The sequence below is a fragment of the Trichechus manatus genome, unplaced genomic scaffold (genome assembly GCF_000243295.1).
Source record: "Trichechus manatus latirostris isolate Lorelei unplaced genomic scaffold, TriManLat1.0 scaffold00265, whole genome shotgun sequence".
Lineage (NCBI taxonomy): Eukaryota > Metazoa > Chordata > Mammalia > Sirenia > Trichechidae > Trichechus > Trichechus manatus.
Genome location: NW_004444201.1, coordinates 1,939,948 through 1,961,343, shown reverse-complemented (window position 1 = coordinate 1,961,343; position 21,396 = coordinate 1,939,948). Strand labels below are relative to the sequence as shown.

General features: G+C 38.8%; 1 protein-coding gene across 9 annotated transcripts in view; it reads left to right on the top strand.

The window, feature by feature from the left end:
• Positions 1 to 21,396, top strand: part of CCSER2 (coiled-coil serine rich protein 2) — a 285,551-nt gene that overhangs the window by 120,281 nt on the left and 143,874 nt on the right. For 8 of the 9 annotated variants that reach the window (XR_002822873.1, XM_023724846.1, XM_023724847.1 and 5 more), the window contains one exon: positions 9,025 to 9,115. Coding sequence is in view for 7 of the 9 variants with exons in the window: in XM_023724846.1 (XP_023580614.1) it covers positions 9,025 to 9,115 (91 nt within the window). In the remaining 2 variants the exon portion in view is untranslated. Of the gene's footprint in view, positions 1 to 9,024; positions 9,116 to 18,992; positions 19,014 to 21,396 lie in introns of those variants that run through there. The other variant, XM_023724856.1, reaches the window with a different exon arrangement.

Genomic DNA, 21,396 nt, shown 5'->3' with positions numbered 1-21,396 from the left:
TATATTGTGTCCCCTCAGCTTGTAAGCAAGTATATATTACGCTTTTGCTGTTATAGTTCAGTGAATAGCCTTTTCTTTATGTATTTTGGGAATAGATTAATAAAGTTGTGATTGTTGGATCAAATGATAAATGTAAAAGTAATTTTGTAAGATACTTAGGCAATGATTTTTAATTTCCAAAAGCTTTTTTTTTTTCTTTTTCAAATAGTATCTTGTTCTTACTTCATTAATAGAGTATCTTTTCTCAGGTTCCTAGAGAATTTATTAGAATTTTCAAAAGTTTTCTTCTTTTCCCTGGTTTCTATTTTTAACTGGGGTGAATTTGTTGGTTTATGTTGACTCTTCTCATTCATGCTCTTCGTTTTCTTCAAATGTGTGCTTTTTTTTTTGTTTTTTTTTTTGAACATTTTGTCTATTTTTCCATGTTTAAGAATGAAAGACTAGCCTGATTTTTCTAGTGTGAATTTCCATCACTGTTCATCAGGGAACATTATTTTGACTGTAAAGTTTTGTTTTAGAGTATTTTGGAAACCTTGCTTTTGGGTGGCATGAATGAGGAGGCTGTCAGGTGATAGAATGAATGAGGTTTTATTCTGAGGTGCTCACACCTACATCTGAAGTTCTAGTTTTTCTAGGTAGTTTGTTAAATTTCTTTAGAAGAAACCATCTGGTCTTTTGTCCAAGGATAACTTCTAAACCACCTGTCACTTTGGGATTGGGTCTGTATGTGAGGGGGTAATTAATGACCAGCTGACACAGTGTGACAGTCTTTATTCATTCTTCTGTTTTCAGCCTTCATTTCAGTCCTGCTCACTTGCATTCACTGGGAAGTTTGGCTTTCACGTAATACATGCTGTCCTTCACCTGCATATTCTGGATGATGTCTTCTTCCATTCTGGGTGTTATGCTATACTTTCCCATCTGTTCTCTTTGTTCCGAAAATATGTTTATCTCCAGCCCACTGTTGACTTCTCCAAGTTTATTTGCTATTATGGATTGAATGAATAATTTCTGGCTCCTATGAGACAGAGGTTAAAGATGTCCCAAATGTCTAATTTTCCAAGCTGCTGTACCACTCCATCATCTCTAACATCAACTACTCCCTGTCTCCTCAGTACTCTCTCTCCTGTCTTTGGGTTCCCTAATTTGCTGCAACATCTCATAGAACTCACAAATGTATAAAGGAAATGGCGTGCATGGTTGTGGAGGCTGACAAGTCCCAAATTCGTGAGTCGGGTATAGGCTTTTCCCTGGTCCTCAGTCTTGCCCAAAGGCACTTAGCTTTCTTGCTCCATGGGCTGGGAAGCCCACCGCCATCTTCCTGCGGGTCTTTCCTGCCTGTCTCCTGCCAGTCTCTCCTTCCTTGGTGGTGGTGGACTCTTCTCTTTCTCGCCTCCAGTGGCTCATATCAAGCCCAGCAGGATGGCAAAACTGACCTTGGTGCACCACAGTTACCCTATCATACAGTCCCCCGCAGTAACCTGGGTGGGTGTTACAAGACCATGTCTAGAAAGGCCACACAAAAGGAAATCCATTGCACTGCATGGATTTATTCTCTTCTGTACTTTATTACTACTTCTTTTGGGTCTCAGGAAGAAGGCAAGACAACTATGTGTTCAGTCTTTGGTCTTCCAGTATTCATGAAGTGGTAAGTACTAATGCATAAAAGTAAAAATTTAAGGATACATATTTTAATCTTAATGAATAAAAACAATACAAAAGGTATAGCTTAAAATCAAATAGAGATATGAAATACACTAATAGAAAGGCAGACTGAAAAAATGCAAAAGGAAAAAGTGCAAAGGAGAAAGAACCCATAGGAAGAAGTAGCAACATAAGATTTAAACCAATTTATATCAGTAATTACACTAAATGTAAATGAGCATAATACCCCAATTAAAGGACAAAGATTATTAAACTGGATTTTTAAAAACAACTTATATGTTGTTTATAGGACAGGCTTTAAATATAAGGCCACATATAAGTTGAAACTAGGCACAAGATGAACAGGTACTTTTGTGGTTTTGGAAAATTCTTGGTGATTAGTTCTCCAGATATTACTTGTGCCCCATTGTCTGCCTTTTCTGCTTTGAGGACTTCAATTGCATGGATATTAGAACATTTGATTATGTCTCGCATGTTCTTTGTTGTTGTTGGGTGGTGGTAAATTGATTGTGACTCAAAGCGACCCCATGTGACAGAGGGTTTTCTAGGCTATATTCTTTACTGAAGCAAACTGTCAGGTCTTTCTCCTGTGGAGCGGCTGGGTAGGCTCAAACTGCCAGCCTTTTGGTGGTCAGCAGCCAAGCGCTTAACTGTTTATGCCACCAGAGCACCATCACATGTTCTTTAAATCAGTTCAATTCTTTCCATTCTTTTTTCTCTCAGTGCTTTAGTTCTATTTTCTTCTTCCTTTTGACCTATTTTTTAGTTCAGTGGATTAAAATGAAAAAAACCATGTTGTATATAAAAGTAAAAGTTTACATTTTATGTTAAAAATAAAATGGTTTAAAAAGGTACATACCTTGAAGACCCTAATCAAAAGAAAGCTGGAGTAGCTATATTAATGTCAGACAACGTTGACTTCAGAGCCAAGTATGAAGAGATACATTACATACTGATGACAGGGTATATTCATCAAGAAGACAGGCAGTTTGAAATGTGTATGCCCCTAACAACAAAACTTCAAAATACATGAAAGAACTGAAAGGAAAAATACTCAGATCCACAATTATAGCTGGAGATTGCAACAGTTCCTCCTTCAGTAATTGATAGAATTAGCAGACAGTAACTTCCCAAGGGTGTAGAAAAACTGAACAACACTATCAGCAACATAATTGACATTTATATAGCACTCTACCTAACAGGAATGTAATGTACATTTTTCTAAAGCACAAATAGTATTTAGCAAGAAAGACCAGATCCTGAGTCATAAAGAATTGAAATCATACTAAGTATGTGTGTAATGACCATAATGAAATTAAAATAGAAATTAATAACAAAGATAGTAGGAAAATCTTCAGCATGCTCTGAAATAATCCATAGGTCAAAAGCAGTTCTCAAAGGAAACTAGGAAATATTTTGAACTGAAAGAAAATGTGTCAAATCAGAATTTGTGGGATGCAGCTAAAGCAATGCTTAGAGGGAAATTTATAGTGTTTAACATTAATTGTGGATCTGAGTAGAAGAGAAGGGATTAATGATACATTCAACATCTTAGATGAACCTCAAAGGTGCATTATGCTGAATAAAAAGCAGCCCGTGTCAAAAGATTATATAGTGTATAATTCCATTTACATGACATTCTTGAAAAGGAAAACTATAGCGATGGAGAATACATTAGTTGTTCCCAGGGTAGGTAGAGGGTATATCCTGATTGTGTTGGTGGTTAAACAAATCTATAAGTGTTTTAAAATTTATAAAACTGTAAACTTGAAGAAAAAATAGTAATTTTACTGTATGATAATTAAACAGACTAGTGATCATGTCATTTGTTTGCCAGAAACTTTTATGCTTTCTTTCAATTTATGGTGAAGAAGAAACTAGTGTGAAGGAAGCACTGCTCCACCATTGCAAAGTTTACTCTATATGAGTGGAAAAACATCCTCAGAGAACCAGGAAGTTTTGTGGTAGCCCTGCTAATACATTCTTAGTCAAGAGTTTTAATTCCATTGAGGCTTGTGAGAAGTCTTTGTAATCCAGAGATAATACTGATTTGAGTTTTCATTGTTGTGCTCATAGCCAGTGTTTGTGCTAGGTGTGGTCTTTTAAGTAAATCAAATGTGGGTGGATATTGGCTCCCAACAAGTGTAGGGTTACAAGTTAGAGGAGGCTGCCGCAACAAACGTGGGAAAGAAACTCTCCCCTGTTAATAAGTTTCTGTGCTATAAGACTTCTTCTCTACCTGTAATAATTCAGAGCATACTCTTTGCAGATGACAGATTTCTAAACTGGTGAAGAAAAATTACAGATGAATTTTTTTTTTCTTCTTCTTCCTTTGCCTAGACCCATATCGCAAGGTCTAACAGTATTTCTGTTATAGCTCTTCTCAAATCTGATACTGGAGAAACATAGACCTCATATAAAGATGAAGAAAAAAAAGATATTAGAAACCAATTTTCTCACTCTGCACTGTCTCGAGACCTTGTCAAACTCATTATTCATACATCTTCCGTTTGTCACCTGTGTGATGCAGAGTCCTGCATTTCAAGTCTCATTGCTGAACTCCAGGCCCCTTTATTCCATTATCTCCTGGGCATGTCTTCCTGAAGATGCAGCATACACATCAAAATCATCAGGTTTCAGAACTATATATTGAGTTTTTAAATCTCCTGCTAAAATTGGTCTTTCTTTTTTTGTACTTTATTTCAGTGAATATGCATCATCCATTCTGTTTCTCAAGCCAGGAACCTAAGAGTCATCTATGACACCTTCCTTTCTTCTCAGTCAACTTTAGTTCTGTAGATTCTAACTCTTGAACAAGTTTCATAACTATCTGCTTATTCTTCATTTTTACGACACTTAACTAATATCAAGCTACCATCTTATGTCACATGGATTCTGCAATAACCACAATACTGGCTTCTCTGCCCTACTGAAGTCCATTCTCTACCTTGTAGCCAGAATAATATTTCTTAAATGCAAATCTCATTTTTTCACTTCTCTTTAAAATTCTTTGGTTGTAGCCCCGTCTTGAAATAAAGTCTGAACTCCTTAATGTGGCCTAACTAGTTCATGATGTAGATCCACTTCCATTTCTTCCCCTTATACTCTGTACTTATACAGAGAGATAATAAAACTACTTACGGTTATTTGAATAATGGCTTGCAAACTAAAAATGGTTTTTACATTTTAAATGGTTTTTTTAAGCACTAACTTAATTTGCCCCTTGGTCCCCAGAACCTAAAATATTTACTATCTGGCCTTTTGAGAAAAATTTTGCAACCCCTAGAATGAATCATGCTTTTTGTTTCTTTGCCCTCACCTACTGTTTGTGTACAAGGTGTTCTTTCCCATATTCTAGAGGCTAACTTTTGCTTTATTTTTTGGAGTTTCTCTGATTTGACTTATTTTTAGGTTGTCTCTGACTTGCCAAGACTTAGATGTGTCCCCTTGCACTTGAGCAATTACTGTACTGGGATAGAAATTACCTGTTTGGGGTGGGCGACACGTAGCCTTGGAGGGTAGGGATTATGTCTTGTTTACATAGCTGTATCCTGTGCCCAGCATAGTGCCTTGCATATATTGGTATCTGTATTTGTTTAATTATTGAGGTTGTGTTTTGTGGTTGCCCTGTGGAGGGTGAGATCAACTCCCTCATCCAAAATTGGTTCAGATATCAAGATTGATCATGTTACATAGGTACCAAGAGAATATGAAAAAGCCATATTACTCATGTAATGAGATTTTCTGGGGAGAGCAGGGCAGGCACCCAAACTGGTCCAGGTGGCTTGAGTGGAGGGAGGGGCAAGTGGCTCTGGTTTTTATTGAGGTTAGGGGATGGGCCAGGGTAACAGTTCCCAAGCATAGGCTGGCTTTACATGGTTTGAACTTTCCTGCTGGCACCTGGGGAGGAAGATCTAGGCTTTCTTAGGGGCTTGCTCGGATGTGGGGCAAGAGGTGAAGGCGGTGTGTGTGGCTTAAAAGCTGCTAGTGGTCGAACATAAAAAATGGAGTCAGACTTTTCATTACAAGGTTAGAGATGAGCTATATATATATGATATATGAGACTATGACCAGTGAGCAGTGGCGAGTATGCTTTTTTGAAAATGAAGTTTTTCTTATTATAAAATCACTATGTCTTTATTATAGAAAAATAACATAGAATGTAAAGAACATACACATTTATTGTCTCACCTAATGAAAGATTACAGTGCTTTAATCCTGTGGTTTATCACCTTCTAGATATTTAAATGTATTTTTCAGTATTAAAGATGAAGTCCTACTGTACATATTTTATAATCTGCTTTTTTCTCCATTTTATAGTATATGATTAGCATCTTTCCATGTGGCTAGATAAATTTCTGAAAAATCATATATACTTGATTTATTGGGAAGTGTTAACTTTAGGCATAAACCTGAAAGATTTTTCCTCCCTTCTTCCGTTCCTCCCTTCCTTCCTTCCTTTCCAGTCACTATTGCTGTTTTCCCCCTTCCTTTTCCACTGGCTAATAGACTTTCTTAGTAAATGATATAATTATCCCATCACTTTCGTACTTGTTAGAACAGGCTCATTCCTGTTCTTCAAGGCTAGTTTTTTGTTTTTTAAACCTTTTTCATTATAAAATGATATAACAGAGAACCACACAAAACAAATGTAGAGTTTAGTTACTTGTTAACAGTTGAACAACATTTTCAACAAAGGTAGCAGTGCTCCTTTTGCTGATTTGGTGCTTCTTAGCAAGCTCTTCTGTGAACCTAGAATGTTAGAGGCTTTATTTCCTTTAATTCTTTGGTGTGGGTGTTAGTTGTCAGATCAGCCTGCACCTCCAGCGCCATCTTGTTTCACACATGCTCAGACATATGTACACAAATAGTCATATGTTTTTATAGAAGATATATATTTTTCTGGGGGGGCAGTAAAATTACACAAGTCAGTATGCTTATTGTAGAAAGCGAAAGAACGCAGGTACTTTTAATAAAAAAGGAAGAAAAAGCCCATAGTTAATCTGTGTTTTGGTTTCCTTCCAACTTTTTTGTGTGCATATTATACAACTTTTCATAAAATGGATTATTCTGTATATGCTGTTTTAGAGACTTGCTTTATTTTTCAGTTAGCATTTAGGCCTTTGCAGTGCAAGTGATGTATTTTTTTTTTCTTTTAAGATGAAATATTTCTTGTGTTCGTATGATACTTCCCATTCAAATTCAGGAATATATAACTAAACTTAATTGATTTTATAGCCTCATCTCCTTTTTACTAAGATGAGAATCCATTTTTCAACATACACCAACATAAGTTATTTCACACAACAGTCAATAATATTAGTATTACTCGTGATATAATTACTAAAACAGTTGAAATAGTTTCTCTCTGAGTTTATGCCATCAACTTGATACACAGATGGATTCATTCATTTTACTTTTAATCTATAGGGATCCAGGAAGCATTATGTATAAGAGCAAAAGATTTTAAACACCCAAGTCTGGTTTTATTTTTTCCCCCAGTTAACATCTTTCTCTGTCTATAATTATATTGTGTTATGTTTTTTAAGAACAACAGAATAGTCCATTGTATGACTGTGTGATACTTGCTGTTTAACCATTTTTCTGTTGGGAATTTAGGTTGTTTTTACTTTTTGCCATTTTGAACATGCTACAATGACCATACTTATGCATACATTTTGTGTATTTGTCTGATTATCTCTGAGGGATAAATTATTAGAAAGAATTTTTTTTAAAAAAAGAATTTACCTAAATTATAATAAATTAGCCTCCAGAAAATTTGATATGAATCTTTTTCTGTCTGTAGTACTGGATGAGTACTGTATTCTTCTTATTCTGATAAGTCACAACATTGGGGTTAGTGTTCTTTCTAATCATTAAAATTCTACATCATATTTATTGGTCCTTTATTTTATACTTATTACATGAATTGTTTGCCAATTTTTTTCTTTAATGTTCATTTTCATTATCATGTTCATCTTTTTAATTAAGGGGAAACCCTGGTGGTTCAGTTCTACGGCTGCTAACCAGAAGGTCGGCAGTTTGGATCCACCAGGCACTCCTTGGAAACTCTATGGGGCAGTTCTACTCTGTCCTGTAGGGTTGCTATGAGTCAGAATCAACTCGACAGCAACGGGTTTGGTTTGGTTTGGTTTTATATATTAAGGAGGTCAACCAGTGGTAGACTTCTCTGCTTTCACGCAGGAGACTCGAATGCGCGTAGCCAGTGCACCTAAAGCTCAGCCACCAGCTGACTGTCTGTGGTGGCTTGTGTGTTGCTATGATGCTGAACAGGTTTCAGCAGAGCTTCCAGATTTAAGACAGACTAGGAAGATCTACTTTTGAAAACCAGCCAGTGGATCACAGTGGTTCAATTCACAGCTGATCATGGGGATGGTACAGGACCAGGGAATGCTTTACTCCATTTTGCATGGGATTGCCACGAGTCGGGAACCAACTTGATGGACAGCAAATTTCTGGATGGAAAGTGATTCTGAGAAATACCTCTTACTTATGTCAAGGTTAAATAATTATCCAGAGGGGTTTTTTTGTTTTTTTTTTTGGTAAATAACAATTATTCTAGTTACTTTTAGTCCTCAGTGGCTCCTGGAAGGAGGGAAGTATTTAGATGCAATACCTGACATAGGGAACAATTCTCATTTTATTCATGTTATCTGTAATGAAGTAGATAATTTCCTTTTATAGGAGTTTTTCATGTCCATAATCTGTAAGTTGTTTAGAAAATGATGGAGTTGTAACTTTTTTACTTATATGTACTAAAGAAAGGTCTTGTAATATTTGATAAATTCTTGGCTTATTAGAAGGATACTCTGGTCCACCAGTGGGCTGTAGGTCAAACTGAGTTCCTTACCTTAAACTTAGTTTTTGTTTATTCTGTTTTTTTTTAGGAATTAGAACAAGAGTCTTTGAAAGGAAAACACTACTTTTCTAAAGAGATGTAAGCTAGCAAGATTGCAAATAGAACCCATCAGGGGTTGTTTCTATCAGTTTGAGTAGTCCAGTTCTACTATAGAGAAAGAACAAATTGAACTAAAACCAAGGTAGTGGCAGTGGAGGTGATGGTAATAGTAGGGGGTTTGGCACAAAAAAGGAAATGGAATATGGGCATCATTAAAGGCTTATATCATTGTTTTATGTCAGTGTTCCACACCATGGGAAAAACTGAAAACAACTCCTTTTTTTAGTTTTTAAAATTTTATTTTTAAAATCTGTTTTATTCTTACTACACAAATACTGAGTAAAACCAGGTTGATCATATGGTATGGTGTTTTCAAAACTAATGATTTCACAAATCCTTTGAATCTAGGTTATAGTATTTTTTACTGCTTTTGCTCACAGGATATCCTGAATAATCTTGAATCATGTGACCTTGAGGATGATGACCTTATGCTTGATGTGGATCTGCCTGAAGACACATCTATTGAAAATGGTGAGTGAGGACAGTATTAAACCTCCAGGGGCATATAGTTGAGTCACTTGATTCTCAGTCATTTGTTAACTTATTATTTGCAGACTTCTTAATCTCAGTGGAGGAAGCCTTTTCAGACTGAGAAAACTTATCTAAATTTTTAAAACCTGATTTTGTAGGTTTAGGTTTAATTTTATATGATTCAATGGTATTATTTACCTGTGCTTTAAAGCAAGTGATAAATGGGATTTGTTCCTTGTTTTTCTGTGTATATGTCCAATTTTTCTTTCTTTTGTCTCATTTTGATTCTAGGAAGTAATTAGAGAAACAGATTTATTATTTGGCTTGTAAAGTAGCTGTAAAAATTATCACGTTGATAAAAATTTTTAAAAAGAGCAATTCTCGGCAACTGGTAGCCTTCTGAATGAATAATTCTACCCTTTTTTATTCCTAATTCCACTCTGTTTCCCTCTCTGGATTCCTGTAACTGCTGGGGTGGGGCTTTAGATAATCCACATGCAAGTAGGGCCTTGGGTTCTCTTGCCGCCACTGACATTGCATTTGTGGGGTTTCCTATTTTAAGGGCTAGTCAAGAATCAGAGACTAGCATAGGAAAGGCCTTGGGGCAAGAATTGAAACGATGCTCATCCTGGGATGAGAAACAGCTCCAGAAATCTGAGGATACCCTGACAGTCAACATTTGCCTGGTATTCCAGGCTTCCCATGGGTCAGGTATGAACTAAAAAGAGTTGGTGGAGTCATTTTTATACATGATGCTACAAGGATGCAAGGGTATTTCAGACTGGGAAGCATTCTTCTGGTGTTTCATTTGGGGTACTAGGAACCTGGTAGCTGCTGTACCACCAGCTTATATTTGTCATATTGGACAGCCCCCTCCCCCCGCCCCCAATCCCCAAATGCTGTAGAACAATCAATCTTAAATCTCAATGGCTTACAAAATAAACATTTATTTTTCTCATCATGGATTTGTGGATTAGCTAGGACAGCTCAGGCTGTGGGACTTGTTCAGGTCTGCTCCGTATTTCTTCATTTTGAGACTCTGGGCCTGTTGCTCTCCTGGCCAATGGCAGAAGTGCAACAGAGTGAGCAGAACCTGCATACAGTAGTCTTGGCCTGGAACCAAGCACACTGTTACTTATACTCACATTCTGTTGGCCAAAGCAAGTCACGTGGCCGAGTCTGATACCAGTGGGACTGGGAAGTATACGCTGTTCACGGGTGAGAGGCTCTGCAGTCACATGGTGAAGGGTGTGGACGTATGATTCTGTCAAAGGAGAGAGTAAAGAGCTGTGAACAATAATCCATCTACCGTAGGGATAGAGACTGTTGCACCTTTTTCTGCTTATGTTCTGCTGTTGCGTGGGATACTCCAGCAACCAAAGCTGAGTTCCAGTGAGCTAAATAACAGTCTGTCTAAGAGGCACCAACACTTAGGAAGAAGAACAGGGAAGACAACAGAACTTCAGAATCAGAGAGGCCTGAAGACATAATGATGAGATCACTTAAGCAGATTCAATTGCAGCACGGTGCTTTCTGGAGCTATTAAACAAGATTTCCCAACAGAACAATTCAGTAGGTAGAGATAAGTATGCTCATTGTTGAGATTGAATTAGTGGCCTGTAGGAACTAGTGGAAAAATATTGTAGAGCATAGAGGAAAAATAAAAAGCATTAAAAATTATAGGGAAAAATATGAGACAATAATCCAAGAAATTTAACATATGGAAACAGAAGGATGATAGGTCACAATTAAATAATAGAAGAAATATTCCCTAAACTGAAGAATGATTTGCATCTACTAACTGAAAGAAATCACCAAGTTCTCAGATGGACTGGTGAAGAAAGACACATGCCTAGAAATACAACAAACAACAACCTTTTGCCATCGAGTTGATTCCACTCATAGCGACTGTTAATGGATTGAACTGTTTCCCCCCCAAAAATGTGTGTCAACTTGTCTAGTCCATGATTTCTAGTCTTGTGTGATTGTCCACCATTTTGTCATCTGATGTGATTTCCCTCTACCATTTTGTCATCTGATGTGATTTCCCTGTGTGTGGTAAATCCTGCCTCTACGATGTTAATGAAGTAAGGTTATCGGCAGTTATGTTAAAGAGGCAGGACTCAATCCACAAGATTAGATTGTGTTTTAAGTTAATCTCTTCTGAGATATAAAAGAGAGAAGCAAGCAGAGAGACATGGGAACCTCATACTACCAAGAAACAAGAGCCTGGAGAATAGCGCGTCCTTTGGACCTGAGGTCCCTATGCTGAGAACCTCCTCCACCAAGGAAGATTGATGACAGGGACCTTCCTCTAGAGCCGACAGAGAGAAAAGCCTTCCCCTGGAGCTGGAACCCTGAATTCAGACTTCTAATGTCCTAGACTGTGAGAGAATAAATTTCTCTTTGTTACAGTCATCCACTTGTGGTATTTCTATTGTAGCAGCACTAGATAACTAAGACAGAATTTGGTACTGGAAAAGTGGGGTGCTGCTCTAAAAGATAGCTAAAATGTAGAAGAATTTAGAAAAAAAGAAAAGAAAAAATGATTAAGGAGAAAAACAAGGATAAGATAGGTAGAATGAGTCTAAATATGTCAGCTGTAACAAGAAATATGAGTGAATTAAACTTGTGTATTAATAGATAGGAGCCTTGATGGTGCAGTAGTTAAGTGATATGCTGCTAACCAAAAGGTTGGCAGTTTGAGTCCACCAGCCACTCCTTGGAAACCCTATGGGGCGGTTCTCCTCTGTCGTCTGGGGTCAGTATGGGTCAGAATTGGCTCGACAGCAATATGTTTGCTTTGGCTTTTTAATATATTTTTAAATATATAAACCAAAGAAACCAAACTCGTGGCCATTGATTCAATTCCAACTCATAGCAGCCCTATAGGATAGAGTAGAACTGCCCCATAGAGTTTCCAAGGAGTGACTCGTGGATTCGAACTGCTGACATTTCGGTTTGCAGCCCAGCACTTAACCATTGTGCCACCAGGAGGGCTCCAGTAGAGTAGAACTGCCCCATAGGGTTTCCAAGGCTGTAATCTTTACGGAAACAGACTGCCACATCTTTCTCCTGTGGATCAGCTGGTGGGTTTGAACCACTGACCTTTCGGTTAGTAGCCTAGCACTTTAACCACTGCACCACCAGGGCTAGCAAATCTAAATAGATAGTGAGACCGGGTATGTATAGTTACTTAATAAAATCAAACCAAACCTGTTGCTATCGAGTCGTTTCCAACTCATAGCGACCCTATAGGACAAAGTAGAACTGCCCCATAGGGTTTCCAAGGAGCAGCTGGTGGATTGGAACTGCCCACCTTTTGGTTAGCAGCTGAGCCTCTTAACCACTGCGCCATCAGTGCTCCAATAAGGAGTCTTGAAAAAAATTAATCTATACTGAGGAGAGGAGGGTGATACTTAAAATTCTCAACTTATTGAGGGTAGTGAAGGAAGGGGGTGGGTTAATAATATATTGATGTGGGGAGTGGTACATTTTAGTGGCAGTAATTGGTTTCTTGTTTTCAGTAAATAGGAGTGTATCTGATTTTGAGCACAGGGAAAGAGAAGGCTTTCCATTGAGTTGTGGTTGAATGCTTGCTCCCTGAAAAATAGCACCAAAAATAACCTGTTGACAAAGCAAAGCTGAGTGTGTTGCTTACCAGAGTAAGGGAGATCACTCGCTCACGTGGCAGAGTCGTAGTAGAGTCTCAGACTGAGAAGGACAAGGATGAGATATTTGTGAGGTTTTTGACGTCTGGCTTGAGGCAGGTCGTTTGATTCAGGGGCTTGATTAGGACTGAGTAACTTTATGACATGATAGTTCAGGATCGGTGGACAGCAAGATGCAGTTTCAGAGTGAGTCTTGAAGAGTAAATAGTTGTTTGATGTTATCTGGTGTCCTGAGTGGAAAAAACAAAAAACCAAAAACCAAACCTGTTGCCATCAAGTCAGTTCTGACTCAGGGTTCCCCACGTGTTACAGAGTAGAACTGCTCTGTAGGGTTTTCTTGGCTATAATCTTCATGAAAACAGATTGCCAGGCTTATCTTCAGCAATGCCGATGGGTGCCAACCTTTAAGTTAGTAGCTGAGCAGAAACCCTTTGTGCTACCACCATCCAGGGTTCTGAGTAGAGGTATTTACTCTGATGAGGTTAAGTTTAGTAATTTAGTGTTCAGGTAAATGGATTTCCAGGAAGCCCTGAAATAAATAATAAAGTTATTTGCAATTTTATCTTCCTGGGAAAGTTCCCTGGAATAGTAAAATCACGTTAATGAAGACAACTAAATAGGAAGCTATTTTAGTGTAAACAGTAAGCTGTGTAGGTGATTATTCCCTCAGTATCCCTCCTTGTAGTAATTTTTCAGCCTGAACTGAAGGATAAACCACTAATATCTGGGGAAATGATTAATCCTGATTTTCACTGCTTTTGGAGATATTCTGATCGCATATTAAGTTTCTAGGTTTGGTTATTTCAACTTCCATAACTATCAGGTTTTCCTTATTTTGTGGATGATCGTTTGCTGGATCATTTGATGAGACAGTGGCTGCATAGTGGCATTTAAGACTAGGATGCCCACATGTCTGAGCACTGTAGCAGAGACAGATACTCAGAAGGGTTATGATCAGAGTTTATAATACACTTCTAAACTGGGAGCCGGGAATGCCTGCATTAAGCCAAGTGAACAGATCCCATCCCTCATCTGAAGAACCAAATATGGAATTGTTAGCCAAATCACCATGATCTCTTTGTTTACCTTCTGAATTTTTTTTCAGTAATATTAAAGCTTCCAGAAAATTATATAGCCACATTTCCCCCTAAAACAGCACATGTTTTCCCTTGAGAGGAAATATTATATCTTAGGTGGCTCTTTTCTGAACCACTACCTGTCCAGTTTCATGAACTTTTTGGACAAATAGTCCTGTAACCTTCGCATTGTATAACTCTCCTGCTAATCTCTCAAACATAGCATGTAGAATTCCCCATACTTTCAGAAACTGTGAAGAGCCTGAGTTTCAACAAGTTAGTTTACCACAGGTTCATGGATCCTGGCAGATGACATGAAATTTACTACTAAGGGCAATAGCAGTGCCAGTGTCAACATTTGTGCCGGTTCTCCAAGCCCCAGTTCCCACAGAGTGATGTGAAGAGGGCCAGATGATACCTGTCCATGCAGTTGGGTACATTACCAGAGAGGAACCCTGAGTTTAGAGGACCTGAATCTTTTACCGCGGACAGTAAGCTTGCCTCACTTTTGCCCTGGAGAGAGTCATTGCCTTTATGACACTGAGCGCTTTGCTCTGGAGGTAGACACTGCCTCTGTCTTCCAAGGGTGTTTGCTGTACAAATATGCTTGAAAAGATAGTCCAAAACAGAATACTCCTATGGGGCTGTCTAATAGTGTTGTAACATTTGGGTACCACTCATCAAGAGTGGTTTGGCACCCAGCAATGGCATTTTCAATATTGAGATTATTAGGTAGATAGAAAGCAAAAGAGAAGTAGTGCATCATACTTATGTGATCTGTGAAAGTGATACAGCCTCAGAATATGTACCATCTGTTCCTTAGTTCTCTTGTAAGCTCTATATCTGTGAAAGGTTGGTTACAAAGCTAGCTCTGATGAAAGGTCCCTGAGTGTTGCTTTTGTGGAAATAGGAAACTATAGGGATGACAGGACAGTAGTCCTAGATTTCTGGTTGTCTGGCCTGTTGTGGTGTCTTCCTTCTAAAACAGTCACCTAATGATTGAGCTCAGTTACCCTGGAAACCAACTGATTCCTTATAAGGAACTGGTATCAAGGGAAGCTAGATGGCTCCCAAAGGAAAATGTGGACAAATCCAAAAGTCACTTTAATTGTATGCTTTAGCCAGTTCACAAGTAATTTGAAGCTATGTGTATTGGTTTCCTATTGTGCTGTAATAAATTACCATACATTTAGTGGCTTAAAAGAACACAAATTTATTATCTGACAGTTCTGGAGGTCAGAAGTCCGAAATTAGTTCTACTAGGTAATTTTGAACTTCTGACCTCCAGAACTGTCAGGTAATAAGTTTGTGTTCTTTTAAGCCACTGGAGGCTCTAGAGGAGAATCTCTTTCCTTGCCTTTTTCACCTTTTAGTGGCTACTTGTATTCCTTGGCTGATGGTCCTTTCCTCCATCTTCAAAGTATGTCACTGCAGTCTCTCCTTCCCTCATCACGTCACCTTCTTCTCTCTAACTGTGAATCCTTCAGTGTCCCTCTAATAAGGCTCATTGTGACTATACTGGATCTACCTGAGTAATCCAGGATACTCTCCCTGTCTCAAAATTCTTAATCACATCTGCAGGGTCCCTTTTGCCATGTAAGCTAATATTTATAGGTTCTGGGAATTAGGACATAAACATATTCCAAGAGATATTACTGAGCCTACTACCCCAAGTATTGGACTTATACCAAGGATTGCAAAGGGTACAAAAAGCAATATTAAAAATAGAGACCTTATAGATAACAAGGTTAAAGATAACTTTAAACTAGAAAAAGAAGAAAGCAAATACTTAGGAAAATAAAGAAAAAAAGCAGACTAAAATACGACAAGCTGTGGACTTTTTCTGTGGATCTTGGGTGGAATCTGTCTGCATCTTAGTTATCAGTTGGTCTGACGATTTGGAATGGAAGCTGTCTCCTTACAAAGACTGACAGCCTCTCAAGATTCCTAATTATCTTCAGGTTAAGGTATCTGTTGTAGTTATTTAGTGCTCCTATAACAGAAATACCACATGTGGATGGCTTTAACCAACAGATATTTATTTTCTCACAGTTTAGGCTAGAAGTCCAAATTCTGGGGGCCAGTTCTAGGGGAAGGCTTTCTTTCTCCGTTGGCTCTGGGGAAAGGTCCTTGTCTCTTTAGTTTGTTTCCTGGTTCCTTTCCCATGTGGCTTGACATCAGTCCTCCCCCATCTCTGATTCTTTGGCTTATTTAATCTCTTTTATATTTCAAAAGATTGATTTAAGACATACCCTATGCTAATCCTGGCTCATTAACATAACAACCCATTCCCAAATGGGATTATAACCACAGGCATAAAGGTTAGGATTTAACAATACATTTTGGGGGGACACAATTCAATCTACGACAGTATCCACTGTTGACAATCTGTGATTCTAAGGTGATTTTTGTCTAGGTATGGATCTAAGGATCAACCTGTTAGAGTCTCATTGCTGTGCAAGTTAGTAGTACCTGATAAGGTTCTTTCCATTGGGTTTTAGGACTGTCTTTCTCTAATATCTCTTCCAGAGCAAGGTTTCCAGCGTTTTAGCTATATCAGGACAGTTTAGGAGGACGTTGAGAAAAGGCTAATGATAATTAATGATAATGATAGTTAATGGTAAGCTGGGTATATTGCATAAGTTCCTTGCAGCATTTGACCATGTCTGCTTGGTAGTGTGGAGTCTAGAATCAGAAGCAATATCTCTAGATGCATGGGATGACCTGTTACAAACTCATAAGTGAGAGTTGATGAACCTCAGATCCGTTATCATTAAAGCAGTAGCATAAGCCATGGAAGTTCGAGGGTCTCTGATACTGCTAATTTGAGTTTTAGAATTCTGTTTGTTCTTTCTGCCTTTCCTGAAGATTGAGAGGTGATGGACAATAAAGTACTGAATAATAGGTAGGGCTTTGCAAAGCTCTTTAATAACAGCCTGATAAAATGAGTGCCCCAGTCATTAGAAAGGTTGGAATTCCCAAGATTGGGAATACAAAATCAAGTAATCCTTTTTCTTACTGTTAGAACAGTAGTTCTTCAGCAAGAAAGGCTTCAGTCCAGCCTAACAATAAGCAAATAATTACCAGGGCATATTCAAAACTCATTGTAGGGTGGTGGTTGTTGTTAGGTGCCATAGAATTGCTTCCGGCTCATAGTGACCCCATGTACAACAGAATGAAACACTGCCCAGTCCTGCACCATCCTCACAGTCGTTAGGCTTGAACCCATTGTTGCAGCCACTGTGTCAGTCCATCTCATTGCAGGGTATAGTTAATGAAATCTATTTGGAGACATTCAGAGAGGCCCTGAGGTTTGGGCTCTTTTATGCCAGAAATACAACGGTAGAATTTCCAGTTTACAGTTCACCACTTTACCCTATTGCATGCTTGCTTGCTGCTATACCACTACATCACATTTGTCATATGGGCTAGTTTTTTTTTTTTGCTTTTTCTTGCCAGAATGCTGTGTAACAGTCAATCTCTAAAGTATTTACCAGGATCATGCTGGTGACAGTTAAGACATGTATCAGCAATTATTGTAAAGTTTCTCCACCAACACTAATAAAAGTACAGTAGCTAGTTCATGCTTGCTATGGTGGGTAATTTCATGTAAAAATTTTTGCAAAGTTCCATTAGAGGTCCTCTGGTGCTGCTAAGCAACCATCCCACAAGTACCAGAGATTATTCTCACGTAATTTTCATCCAGGAGTCCCTGGGTGGTGCAAACAGTTAATTCACTCAGCTGCTAATCTAAAGGCTGGAGGTTCAAGTATACCCAGAGGTGCCTTGGAAGAAAGGCCTGGTGATCTCCTTCCAATAAAATAGCTATTGAAAACCCTATGGAACACAGTTCTACTCTGACACATGTGGGGTTGCCATGAGTTGGAGTCACTGTGATGACAACTGGAACTTGAGTCCAGATTTCTACTGTTGTTCCTTTCCTGACTCAGAAGCAATCACTGGTATTCTCTAATAGCCTGTTTGAACCTCTCTGAAAGTTTGGCCACTTGGGATATATTATCAGTGTTAGAATCTTAGTGAGGGCAACCAGGCTGGAGAAATGATGAACCAGGGCATTTCTGTAGTTGAGTATGTTATCACTGTTTGTATGAGCTCCTACTTTTATGATAGCCATATCCTCAGGAAGCGTTAACCCATTGCCGTTGAATGGATCCCGATTCTAGTGACCCCATAGGACCGAGTAGAACCACCCCATAGGCTTTTCAAGACTGTAACCTTTATGGAAGCAGACTGTCACATATTTCTCCCGCAGAGTGGCTGGTGGGTTCGAACCCTTTACCTTTTGGTTTGCAGGTGAGTGCTTAACCACTGCACCACTAGGGCTCTTCGGGAAGCATTGTTGTTGTTTGTTGTTAGGTGCTGTCAAGTCAGTTCCAACTCTTAGGGACCCTGTGTACAACAGAGTGAAACACTGCCTGGTCCTGCGCCATCATCACAACCATTGTTATGCTTGAGCCCATTGTTGCAGCTACTGTGTCACTCCGTCTTGTTGAGGGTCTTCCCCTTTTTTTGCTTACCCTCTACTTTACCAAGCATGATGTCCTTCCAGGGACTGATCCGTCCTGATAACATGTCCTAAGTATGTGAGACGTAGGCTTGCCATCCTTGCTTCTAAGGAGCATTCTGGTCATACTTCTTCCAAGACAGATTTGTTTGTTCTTTTGGCAGTCCATGGTATATTCAGTATTCTTCGCCAGTACCATAATTCAAAGGCATCAGTTCTTTCTCAGTCTTCCTTATTCATCATCCACCTTTCACATGCATATGAGGTGATTGAAAACACCATGGTTTGGGTCAGGTGCACCTTAGTCTTCAAGGTGTCGTCTTTGCTGTTCAACACTTGAAAGAGGTCTTTTGCAGCAGATTTGCCCAATGCAGTGTATCTTTTATTTCTTCACTGCTGCTTCCATGGATGTTGACCATGGATCTAAGTAAAATGAAATCCTTGACAACGTCAGTCTTTTCTCTGTTTACCATAATGTTGCTTATTGGTCCAGTTGTGAGGATTGTTGTTTTCTTTATGTTGAGGTGCAATCCATACTGAAGGCTGTGGTCTTTGATGTTCATCAGTAAGTGCTTCAAGTCCTCTTCACTTTCAGCAAGGAAGGTTGTGTCATCTGCATAACGCAGGTTGGTAATGAGTTTTCCTCTAATCCTGATGCCCCGTTTTTCTTCATATAGTCGAGCTTCTCAGATTATTTGCTCAGCATACAGATTGAATAGGTGTGGTGAAAAGATACAACCCTGACGCATACCTTTCCTGACTTTAAACCATGCAGTATCCCCTTGTTCACTTCAAACGATTGCTTCTTGGTCTATGTACAGTTTCCTCATGAGCACAATCAAGTGTTCTGGAATTCCCATTCTTCGCAATGGTATCCGTAATTTGTTATGATCCACATAGTCCAATGCCTTTGCATAGTCAATAAAACACAGGTAAACATCTTTCTGGTATTCTCTACTTTCAGCCAGGATCCATCTGACGTCAGCAATGATATCCCTCGTTCCACGTCCTCTACTGAATCCGGCATGAATTTCTGGCAGTTCCCTGTTGATACACTGCTGCAGTCACGTTTGAATGATCTTCAGTAAAATTTTACTTGTGTATGATGTTAATGATTTTGTTTGATAATTTCCGCATTCGATTGGCTCACCCTTCTTGGGAATAGGCATAAATATGGATCTCTTCTAATCGGTTGGCCTGGTAGCTGTCTTCCAAATTTTTTGGCATAGACCACTGAGTGCTTCCAGCTCTGCATCCATTTGTTGAAACACCTCAGCTGGTATTCTGTCAATTCCTGGAGCCTTGTTTTTTTGCCAGTGCCTTCAGTGCAGCTTGAACTTCTTCCTTCAGTACCATCAGTTGTTGATCATATGCCACCTCCTGAAATGATTGAACATCGACCAATTCTTTTTGGTACAGTGACTTTTTGTACTCCTTTCATTTTCTTTTGATGCTTCCTGCGTCATCTAATGTTTTCCCTGTCGAATCCTTCAGTATTGCAACTTGAAGGTTGAATTTTTTCTTCAGTTCTTTCAGCTTGAGAAATGCTGAACATGTTCTTCCCTTTTGGTTTTCTATCTCCAGGTCTTTGCACATGTCATTATAATACTTTGTCTTCTCTCGCCACCTTTTGAAATCTTCTGTTCAGCTCTTTTACTTCATCATTTCTTCCTTTTGCTTTAGCTACTTTCTGTTCAAGAGGAAGTTTCAGAGTCTGTTCTGACATCAGTTTTGGTCTTTCTTCCTGTCTTTTTAATGATCTCTTGCTTTCTTCATGTATGATATCCTTGAGGTTATTCCACAGCTCATCTGGTCTTTGGTCATTAGTGTTCAGTGTATCAAATCTGTTCTTAACATGGTCTCTAAATTCATGGGGGATATACTCAAGGTCATACTTTGGCTCTCGTGGGCTTGTTCTAATTTTCTTTAATTTCGACTTGAACTTGCATATCAACAGTTGATGGTCTGTTCCACAGTCAGCCCCTGGCCTCCTTCTGACTGATGATATTGAGCTTTTCCATCGTGTCTTTACACAGATGTAGTCTATTTGATTCCTGCATATACCATCTGGTGAGGTCCACATGTATAGTCACCGTTTATGTTTGTGAAAAAGGGTATTTGCAATGAAGAAGTCATTGGTCTTTGCAAAATTCTGTCATGCAATCTCTGGCATCATTTCTGTCACCAAGACCTTATTTTCCAACTACCAGTGCTTCTTTGTTTCCAACTTTTGCATTCCAGTCACCAATAATTATCAGTGCATCCTGATTGCATGTTCGATCAATTTCAGACTGAAGAAGTTGGTAAAAGTCTTCCATTTCTTCATCTTTGGCCTTAGTGGTTGGTGTGTAAATTTGAATAATAGTCGTACTAACTGGTCTTCCTTGTAGACATATGGATATTATCCTATTGTTGACAATGTTGTACTTCAGGATAGATCTTGAAATGTTCTTTTTGATGACGAATGCAATGCCGTTCCTCTTCAAGTTGTCATTCCCGGCATAGTAGACCATATGATTGTCCAATTCAGAATGGCCAGTGCCAGTCCATTTCAGCTCACTAATGCCTAGGATATTGATGTTTATGCATTCCATTTCATTTTTGACCATTTCCAGTTTTCCTAGATTCATACTTCGTACATTCCATGTTCTGATTATTAACGTATGTTTGCAGGTATTTCTTCTCATTTTGAGTCGTGCCACATCAGCAAGTGACAGTCCCAAAAGCTTGACTCCATCCATGTCACTAAGGTTGACTCTACTTGGAGGAGGCAGCTCTTCCCAGTGGTATTTTGAGTGCCTTCCAACCAGAGGGGCTCATCTTCCAGCATTATATCAGTGTTCCACTACTATGCATAAGATTTTCACTGTATAATTATTTTCAGAAGGAGACCACTTGGTCTTTCTCCTTAGTTTGCATTAGTCTGGAAGCTCAGCTGAAACCTGTCTGCCCTGGGTGACCCTGCTGGTATTTGAATGCCTCTGGCATAGCTTCCAGCATCATAGCAAC